The sequence below is a fragment of the Leptodactylus fuscus genome, chromosome 11 (assembly GCF_031893055.1).
Source record: "Leptodactylus fuscus isolate aLepFus1 chromosome 11, aLepFus1.hap2, whole genome shotgun sequence".
NCBI classification, from domain to species: domain Eukaryota; kingdom Metazoa; phylum Chordata; class Amphibia; order Anura; family Leptodactylidae; genus Leptodactylus; species Leptodactylus fuscus.
This window is the reverse complement of record NC_134275.1, coordinates 23987408-23998477: the sequence shown is the minus strand read 5'-3', so window position 1 is coordinate 23998477 and position 11070 is coordinate 23987408. Positions and strand designations below refer to the sequence as shown.

Sequence of the window (11070 nt, the reverse complement as noted above, 5' to 3'; positions counted from 1 at the left end):
TCTCCTAGAGACAGTCAGTATTACGAAACTGTCTACAGACATTCTGTTCTCAAACAGAGATTTGGGGAACTTTAAGATTAATTTTAGACATGACCCATGTAAGAGCTTTGTTTGGATCATTCTTCTTGAAAAGACATGAAATTCAGATTTTTTTTTTGTATACCATATTGTGAAAAGTGAACCAAAGTTGTCACCCGAAAGAAGACTGAAGTTCCACCTATAAATTGGTTAAGTTTGAGGACCATGGCCAAACGTTGCAAAAACGCTGTATACTACAGTACCTGCAAAGTGGATGGTATTCTGGCTAATTCCATCCACATATTGCAGAAAACAATCAGTGACGAATTCAAAAACATTTGCGTTTTGGAAAATCGCAGCATGCCACTTATACATAAGGAAATGCTGGCATTTTTCTTAGAGGTATAATAGGGACAGAAAGTCTGGAGACTTTCTGTGAAAAATGCTGCAGAAAAAAAATTTGATGCATTTCCGCCGCAGTCTTTTCTGTAGTGTTTTTTTTTTTTTTTTTTTTTTTTAGCTGTGGCTCCTTACTTGGAGCCTTAGCCTACATCTGGGGCTCCACGTGGCGTAAACATGGCAGTAACATAAAGAAGTAAGAAACAATGAGAGGAAGACATTTACTTAATCCAGGTGAGTCGGCTTGAGGACCCCCTGAACGGCATACCGAACGCATTGACAAGCGGTGAGCAATGAAAGCACATGGATCCGTGTTTTTTCCACATGGTGTCTGCACAGAACATGTGGAGAGGAAAGTACTTCATCAACTATTTTCCTCTCTGCATGACTCGTGCGGACACCACACGGACCCCATTACAGTCCATAGGGTCCATGTCCTTTCATTGCTCACTGCTTGTCAATGCGTTCGGTATTCCGTTCTGCAGGTCCCCAAGCGGACTCCCTGAATAGAATACCGAATGCAGATGTGAACCAGGCCTAATACATATTAACCCAGTGGTATCTGCAGTGATGCCTATTCTTTATTATACGTTTTGCTGGGCTCCGCTCTCCTGTACTCCACCCAGCGGCGCCCCCTAGTACCTGCCTGACAGACCCCCTCCAGCTTTCAGCATTACTGTCTGGATATACTGTGTATACCTGCTGGTTTCAGACTAGTCTGTTGGGTATTGATAGTAATCTAAACTCTTTTTTTGCCAAGTTATTCATCTTGTCATCAGTTCACTTATATCAGGATATCTTAAGTCAAGAGGAAAGGTAAGGATGGATATATCTGTATGCTTCTGTATCAGAGAACAGGATATGATACATAGATAGATGCTGAGCTCCCGGATATAAAGGTTTATGTGGTTTGAGACAGGATCTTTAGTTAAAAAACAAAGGAAATCCAAGCAGACTCCTGAGAGAGACAGTGCAAGTTTTTTTTTTTTTTAGCCTTTTTACACAGAAAACCTAGTTCTTTATCTGGCCAACCTACATCAAGAGAGGGCAGGAATCATTGTAAAGCTTAATTTCATCCTATCCTACTAATATTATAAAAGTTTGTGTCTTTGGATGTTTGTGTGTTTGTATGTTTGTTCCTCAATCACGCAAAAACGGTTGAACGGATTTGAATGAAATTTGGCACGTAGATAGATTGTAACCTGGATTAATACATAGGCTACTTTTTATCCTGGTATATGACATGACTTCACGACTGTTATGAATTTATGTTCACATACTATATTACACTGCTCTTATTTCAGCTTCTGATAAAGTCAGGGCTGTTATCTATCTGTGCAAACACTCACCTAACCCTCAGTGGATTGTGTACACACATTTGTATATTATCTGATCTGATCTGCTGAAAAGACCCCAGAGTATAATAATCGTAGACCCGGGGGAATAAAAACATAAAAAATTACTGTTTCTTACCCGTCCCCGGCTCCTATACTGTCGGCTGCCGCTCTCGTCCTTCTGAAATGACGTCAGACGTCACAAGACCCGGGACGCAGGCCAGGTTCATGTGACGTTAGAAAGGATGTCAGGAAGGAGGCCTGGCAGGATCGTGGAGAGGTAAGTAACAGTGTTTGTTACGTTCCCTTACCTCTCCCGGTCCGCCAATGATTATACTCGGGGGTCTGCAAAGACCCCCAAGTATAATGATAGTATTTGTGGGGCCCGTGGTGTCACTTACCAATTCCGGCCCAGCCAAGATCAGCAAGTGAATAGGGCCCGTAACGGCCTATAAAAAAACAAAAAAAAACAAAAAAAACCCGCAGCGGTAGCGGCTGTCACCGGGCCCCCTAACGGCCCAGGCCCTGTGGCAGCTGCCTCCGATGCCTCTATGGTAGTTACACCCCTGCTTCCTGTCCAAGTACCCCAACCCAGTACATATCAAATTCACCTTTCCCAAATAGCTCAACACACAGTATATGGCTCCTAGTGGCCCAACACAGTATAATATTCCCCTTTGGCTTTCGGATAATGCTCCCCAGTGATGCTATGCATTTTATAATGCTCTCTCAAATAGTTCTTACACTTTATTATGCTCTCCCTAATGCCCCCCACATTTTATAATGGTCTCCAATGGCCCCGCACAGTAATTGTGCCACATGCTGTATATGATAAAGTAATACTTACCAAGATCCGTTCCCACAGAGCTCTCTGCAGATCTCCTGCACTTGTCTCCAGTTAAAGGGATTCTATCATTAGAATCCCATTTTTAACTAAGCTCACGTCAGAATAGCCTTAAAAAAAGGCTATTCACCCCCTACCTTTTGAATTGTTCTCCGCACCGCCATTCGGTAGATATACCGGTTTTCGTCATTATGCTAATGAGTCCCCTGTGCTGCTTGAAAACTGTCCAGCGCTGCCTCCATCTTCTTCCCCCGGCTCTTCTCCCGCATCACCGAGGCGTCTTCATCCAACAGCGCCGACAGGCATGTGCCTGTGGTTGAACGGGAAAGGCCACAGGAAAATGGCCGACAGACATGCGTAGTCGGCGCTTTTGAATGAAGATGCCTCGGTGACGCAGGAGAAGATGGAGGCGGCACTGGAGAGTTTTCAAACAACACAGGGGACGCCTCCGGTAGTGTCTGGAGACTCATTAGCATAATGACGAAAACCAGGATATCTACTGAATGGCGAGGGGAGAAGAATTCTAAAGGTAGGGGAAGAATAGCCTTTCTTAAAGCTATTCCAATTTAGGCTTATTTAAAAATGGGATTCTAATGATAGAATCCCTTTAATGCAGCAGGCCTGTACTACACCACAGACAGTAGCACCAACCTGAAGGGTGAAGTAGAAAACTAAAGGCTTTCCTGCTTCTCCATTGTATTCAACCTTGTCTGCCTCCTGAGGAAGTAGATAGAGTTGAATGACCACAAGTGACTGCACTTTTCAGTCCTGTATACCAGTCTATACAGGTTTTTTTGCAGATACCATTGTGTTGTGATGACCAAATGTCTTCCTGTCTGTATTCTCACTGAGCAGAGTTTTCAGAGCACAGTTAGGTTCTACTTTGCTAAAGATCAACAAATGCGAAGAGACCATTTTGTCAGGAAAGATCAGTTTGGAGAGTTCAGCCTTCTGGTCATAAGCATCAGTGCTGGGCCTACATGCCGAAAAATATAGCAGCCCAGCGGAGGAATAACACGTAGTAGTAGTCACAGTGGTCATGGTGGCAAAGATCATGACCTGATGTTCCAGCTCTCCTCCTAGATTGGTGCAATGCTCAGGGAGTCTGCAGTGTCTCATGGTGGTAGTAGTGTTTTCCCCGTGGCACATGTAAGCCTGATTATGGTTGGAGTGCTCATGATGGCTGCACTGTAATAAATCTCTGGAGACAGGGTTTTTGCAGAAAAAATAGCTTATAGTGTTTACTTGAAGTCGACTAAAGCAAATTCAGCACACAGATTCGGAAGGTCCAGTTCTTACTGAGAATCCACTGAGGGTTGTTGCTGGGCTGATAGGATTTCCCAATGATGGTTGATGATACTTCCCAATAGCACTTAGCGTCTCCCTTGTAGGGGCAGTCTTCCACTTTAATAGTTTGCTAAACTGTCTCACATCCCCAACTTTTATTGATCTTGCCCACTTTCACTTCCACAAGGTAAGTCTGGATAAATTCCATCTCCTATTGCTGAACATCTCATGACTGTCATTCCTTCCCAGTCAGGGAAGAGAAGACTCACGTTTTCCTCCCATTCCTACCCAGCACTCTCGAAGTCAGGGTCGTACCATCAACTCATGAGCCATTCTCCAGTGTTCTGGACCGTTAGTAAGCACACAAGCATGGTGTAACCGTATAATAAACTGTGTATATAAACCAATACAGTATAGTGGCATAGTAGGAGGAGAGAAGCAGAATGGCATCTTCTCTGCTGTTATGATCCAGCACCACCATGACATTACTGACAACTAGAGCAGTACAGAGCAATGTGACAGTGGGTTGTCAGAGAGAGACTTGACTTTTTGGTCCACATTACTTCATGTTATCCTATGGCGATTGTGTGGTTTGTCAATCTGGTAAACCGACATAATCTACCATAAACTAGACTGTATGGTGAAGTCTGTAGAACGTATAGACCCATAGAATTGCAAAGAAACTAGAGAGCAATAAAGCAGAAAACATGGATTAACATATGTATATAAATAGTTGATAATACCAGCATGTTACAATAGCACATAACTTGCTAGCAGGCATAGACGGACATGTAGAGAGCTGGTCCGCCCATTATACCTCATTGCACCTGGTCTTCAAAAACTAGGTTGAAAGATTTGTTTGTTTCAAGCTAGTTATTGCAGACTACTGAGGAAGGGAACAAGCTCCCCAAAATGTGTCTAGCTACATAGCCAGTCTGGCATACTTCCAAGTACTAACCTGTGCAATTCATCTATAAGGTCTGGTTCACATCTCCGTTCGGTATTCCGTTTGGGGAGTCCGCTTGGGGAGCCCCCCGAACGGAACACCGAACGCATTATAAAGCGGTGAGCAATGAAAACACACGGACCCCATAGGCTATAATGGGGTCCGTGTGTTTTCCGTGCAGTGCCCACACAAATCATGCGGGTACTGCTTGAAATACTTTTCTCTTTGCATGATTCGTGCGGACAGCACACGGACCCCATTATAGTCTATGTTATTCATTGCTCATCGCTTTTTAATGCATTCAGTATTCCGTTAGGGGGGTCCTCAAACAAACTCCCCAAATGGAATACCTAATGCAGATGTGAACTGGTCCTATGAGTCTGTCTGTATCCCTTCTGAAGTTAAACATTTGTACATCTATACCCACAACTGCCTAGCATTGCTGCCTAACCTGATTCATACCCTGACTGCGGCAGGGGCCCCATGTCAAATGTTGGCCTTGGGGCCCAGCCATTCCTAGTTACGCCAAGGGATAAATACAAGTGAGGATACAAACACACAGGCCATAAGTGAATGACATCCATGTTCCTCCACAGCCCCATTCACTGCTCTCAGTAAGCCCAGCTACAAAACTGAAAGATATAGTGTGTATGGGGCCATAGAAATGTCTGCGTGTTAGCTGTGAGTTTGGTAACAGTCATTTTATTTCCTCTTGTATTTGGAGTTTACGAAAATTGTATCCAGTACCGAAGGTTTTTGTGGTTCACGTTTCCCAAAAAACCTAAAGGATCTGTAAGTGTATAAACAGGTCCCTCAGTCTGATGTTTTTCTTTCTGCTCCTTGGATTTACAGGATGGAAGACACATTTGATATTCCTATGGAAATACTTAATCTGCAGGAAAATGTAGAGATTCTGGTAGGGGGAGGGGGAGGTTCCACTTTTGCTTTAGGCTCATCTTGGTCAGTAGGAGTTGGCTTCTAGTTAGTAACCATTTTATGCTTTTCCTCAGTTGATCTTTAGCTTATAGCTATCAATCGGTTAAACAATTTTTTGTTAATGTTATATAGTCTAGTCTTTTTTCGTAACCATTTGCATAAAGAGACGATAGATCAAACATATGTCTTAATTGATCCGTTGTCTTGACTGATGGCGCTATATAAGTAAGTTAATAAAATAATAGTAATAATAAAATTATAATTTTGACTGTGACTCCCATTGCACTACCAAAGATCGCTGGGTTGCAGCTCTTACACTTTTATAACTGAACAGTGTCGCAACTTTGAGAAAGCAAGAACTGCGACTTTAAGATGAAGATTGCTTGACTGTCTACTCCATTCACAAACATGAGTTGAGGAGCCGTAAGGAAACCCTGCGATCTTTGATCATGGACCTTAAGTCACAGCCAAAATCACTGTGTAGTCCTGGCCTAACTTTTTGTTTAATTGTAAGGTATAGTTGTATTAAGGTATTATCATTTTTAGAATAATTAAGGTTTTATGATTCCATAGGAAGGCTCTTTTGGGCTTAAAGGGGTTGTCCCATCACAAGGATCCTATCTATACTGTTTGCTAATGTGAATGTAAGACTTTTCCTAAATACATTGCGAGCCTGATGGGGGGGGGGGTAGTTTACCCTTTGGGGGGGAAGGGGCCGCCAATACAGACCCGGCATCCGCTGTAATAGAGAGGCGGATGCTGGGGAGGGTTAGACGCTGGCACAGATGCCTGCAACACCGCTATGCTCCTGCCCTGCATGAAGCCAGCAGCGGCAGGAGCGATGCTGCTATTCTGGGGGGGGGGGAGTTTGAGCGGAATAACAGGAGCGGAATAACAGTATCGCTCCTGCCACTGCTGGCGTCATGCAGGGCAGGAGCATAGTGATGTTGCAGGCATCTGTGCCGGCGTCTAACCCTCCCCGGCATCCGCCTCTCTATTACAGCGGATGCCGGGTCTGTATTCGCATTATGAAGGCTAGACTGGTCTCACCATCTATGAGCGTGCGCGCAGGGCAAGCGGCATCTCGCCGCTGGCTTTGCATATGTAACCCCGCCCACCAATGACGCAACAAAGCCAGAAGAAAGAAGATTTTACAGCAACGAAGACTGGTGAGTATGCGACGTGGGAATACCCCTTTAAAGGGGTTGTCCAGTTTTTTGTCCAATGTACTTTCTGTATCAATTCCTCACGGCTTTCTAGGTCTCTGCTTGCTGTCATTCATTCTTGCTGACTTCCCCTTTAATTCTTGCTTTAATCACAAAGGACCCTTCAGGTCCATGCCAATGTGCTAAGAATATTGTTTTTACTGAGCAGGAATCTATAAGTAGTTGCAGTGGCGCCAACTTTTTTATGTATCCAACTACCCCTATAGATTTTTAGAACATTTTACAGTAACGTATTATAGTACAGGATTATAAGTGAGCCTGTCATTACTTCTTATTAACATTAGTAGTAAACATAGTGTCAGTATGAACTTGATGGACCTGAGTCTTCATTCAATCTTATTTACTATGTATCCATTTTCCAACATGTGAAACTCCTAGGGGTTACGTGGCGAGAAATAAATTATATCAGTTCTAGGTTTTCCCCGTCAGACGAATGCTGCACAGTCAGCAACATCAGAGGAATGGGTTACATGTTTTGGGAGGGATCGACGATAAGACAAAAATCTTGAGGCTCTCAGAAACAAATCTATCCCATTCCTCTCTCCAGAAGTGCACACACGTGAGACTGTCCCCTCCTTCGCTGACTTGTGTCCTCTTATGTAAAGTCTTGCACATTAGCTCTGCCTCTGGGGGAGTTAGAGGACTGTGCTTGAGTGTTTTTACAACTGGGATGTGTCTATTAGAGAGAGAACCTCTTCCCTGTTTCTAGACACAGCACACAGAGGTGTATGTGTGTGCACATGAAACTGCTCTGCAGATAAGCCAGTGCAACCTTATAGCCAAACCTCCAGAAGGAAGGCCACACTTGATACACACAGCTCCTGCTGTAAACTTCCTTGCAGCTGTTCATCTCAGCCTGTCATCTGCTCTTAAGGAGCGCTGCCTGTTGTATTTGACTTCAGGGACAGTTCCAGAGACATGTCTGAAGAAGAAGGCTGCCGTTCGCCCATTGGTCTGGATTGCTGTAGCTGCTGCCTTGACCTAGCCAACAAGAGCGAGATGGAGGAAGGCAGCGGAGACAATAACAACCTGGGCAGTCCTACTGTTAATAATTTTCGACAACTAAGGGAGAAGCTGGTTTTCGAGAACCTCAACACCGATAAGCTGAACACCATCATGAGGCAGGACTCTCTGGAACCTGTGGTGAAGGATCCCTGCTACCTCCTGAACGAAGGCATCTGCAACAGCAACATAGATCAGACCATGCTTTCCATCCTTCTGTTTTTCCACAGGTGAGCAATATATTCTGACACGGCAAAGTCTATAGCATTATAACTTGTATGAGAACTTACATATGGTGAGGTCAAAGATAGATGACTATTTTCTGAACTCTGATATAACCGATCAGGTGCAGCCACCTCTCCATTCACATCAGCCATAGGATAGAAGTATTCAAGTGTGGGTACCATATTGCGGTATCTTGTGATAAGCCATAAATCTTTAGGTGTTAGGTATTAGGGTGGAAACCTATAGGTGTGTTAAATTTTTGGGCATAAAAAATTGACATGAATAATAGAAATCGTCGTTCTTAATATACTTGCCTCTATGATCATGTTCTGTTCCTGATCCCGCTGTGTGCACTCGGTGGTGACATGTCTCCCACGAAGACGACAAATGAGGTGAGTGCAGCAGCCAGCCTCGGTGATAGCGTGTGAACAAAACATGACCATAAAGGTAAAGAGGTTCAAAATGTTGCTATTTTTTTGCCATTTTTGAGCCCGATCTATAGTCCAGGACCCACGGTGGAAGCAGGAACTTCAGAGTCACGTGAAATCCTTTTATCTAATAAAGACTCTAACTCCTAAAATAAACCTTATTTAATTATTCTTTGTAATAAAAAAAACTACAAGGTATAATTATAATTTCATAGTCCTTATTAAAGGTTATCTACTTATGGGCGTGTGGGGTTTATTCACAAATTGAGACTCGTTCGGTGCACATTTTCGGGCACACATACACATGCACGCACTACCATGGCTTCCCACACCCCCAATAAACTTATGTAACGTTTAATAAGAATAAAATAAGTTAATGGGATTTCTGAAATTAAAAAACATTCTGGTGAGTTGGCGCTACTTGAACAGTAGGGGGCGCCTCACTGTGGCGAATAGACAGAAATATTAATAGATAATGCATTTATTATGAAAGAACTTGGCTGTCCTATTCTAATATCTGACTTTGAGAGAGGACAGCCCACTACTGATAGGCCTGGTATGAACACAGAATGTCCCAGCCTTTTGAACCTTGGCACAATATTTAATGTATGATTGAATCACTAAACAATGATTGTACGAGTCGGCACCTTGTCCTGGATGCCAATGTGGTATTTAACACTGTGGTCAATAAGCAGCCACTGTCCTTGCCATCGGAGCTCAGGTCACAGCTGCTTGTTACAGGCGACGGACAGTTTGTACGGAAACATAACTCTACTAATGAAATATATTTTTACCTATTAAAATATATAGCCTTGTCGGCTTATGACATTCTATTTATGAAGACAGAACTTAACGTTCGAGATAATATTAGCAAAGAAACATTAGACGGATTGTATCAGCGTATACTGTGTAGAGACTCCTGCAAATAACTGACTTTGCCATGGGAAATCAAGTCTCATATGTAGACAATGCTCGATATCAGTTCCTTCTCCTGAATGGGAGACTCCAACTTTATAGTATTCATATTCTTATAATGTCCTCATCAGGCATATAGACAGGGGTTGTCCTGAAAGCAAAAACCACTGTAAAAAGTGAGAGACATTGGTATAACTCATAGGAAACCATGTCTACATCCATACAGAGTGGGGCATAGCTATAGGGGTTGTAGAGCTACTGGGCCCTAGAACCTGAGATGGCCCCCAAAGGTCCCTCTGCCACATAAAATATACCATTATTCTATATGGAACAAGGTAGCTACAGATCCCCCATTAAAGACTTTGCATTGGGGCCCAGGCACTTTAGGTTATGCCTCTGCTATAATACAATAGCAGACAAGAGTTGTGCCCAATGTTTTTGAGGGGAGCCCACAGATTCCATACTAGTTTGTTGACTTCATGAAAAATGAAGAGTCTACTTGTCTGAGAGTCACACAGGAGTCAGTTATGTGGAGAGTTTAGTAAGGGCTCGTTCACATCTGCGCCCGGTCTCCGTTCTGCAGGTTTCCATTTCCTGCACAAAACAGAGGCAGGAGATGGAAAGTTGAAGGACTCTTTCATTTGAATGTGTTTGAAAGATGTCCGGCCATGAGCGGCGGTGAGCGTTTTATGCTCTCCGCCCCAAAACCGTTTTTTTAAACCGGACACAGAGTCGGACATGCATTACTCTTTGTCCGATTTAAAGAAACCGGTTTCGTGGCGGAGAGCATAAAACGCTCACCACCGCTCACGGCCGGACCCGGTCTGACAGGTTTCCGTCTTCTGCATGCAGAAGACGGAAACCACAGAATGGACTCCGGGCGCTAGTGTGAACCTAGCATAAGATATGAATAAGGATCTTCTGTTCCCTTTATGGGTAAAGGTCTATGTTTACAAATCTAGACCTTATCCACTGTGGTTAGCAAATATTTCTTTGTTAGTAAGCAAAGCAAATGTCAATGCTGGTTACTTCCATGGTGAGCGAGAAGAGATCAGGGGTCCTCATCTCAGCATATATCAACCTTAACCCATGGTGGAAACTGGAACTCCAAAGTCCAGGGTAATATGGCTGAATGGCAATAAACTATACCAGTTGGATGATATATATATATATATATATATATAATTTTGGTATATCCATGGATCCTTTGCGTTAGTCACGATTGTTCACTCCATATAGTTACACAGCACAAGTAACACGCTGTATGATTATAAGGGCCTGACACAATGGTCTCCATCAGAAAACACTTCTACGACTATAATTGTACTTTCCATTACAGCCGGAGTCGAGCATTTATTAAAACATATACAATAGAAAGACGTACTTGAAAGAACACCTGCACATTTTCAGAAGTCACTTTTTATGCCTAAGGCTTGAGATTATAAAAGCATTGTTAGATTAATGTAAGTTTCATCCAGACGTTACGTTCAAGTACAAGCAATAAATCATA

At 43.2% G+C, this 11070-nt stretch overlaps 1 protein-coding gene across 1 annotated transcript in view; it reads left to right on the top strand.

Moving 5' to 3' along the window:
- Positions 1-7650: 7650 nt before the first annotated feature.
- The window catches only part of LOC142184503 (TSC22 domain family protein 3-like), a 48093-nt gene continuing 44673 nt past the window's right edge, over positions 7651-11070 (top strand). Inside the window, exon 1 of the mRNA XM_075259398.1 lies at positions 7651-8222. Within this exon, the coding sequence (XP_075115499.1) occupies positions 7909-8222 (314 nt within the window). The 5' untranslated portion in view covers positions 7651-7908. The remainder of the gene's footprint in view (positions 8223-11070) is intronic.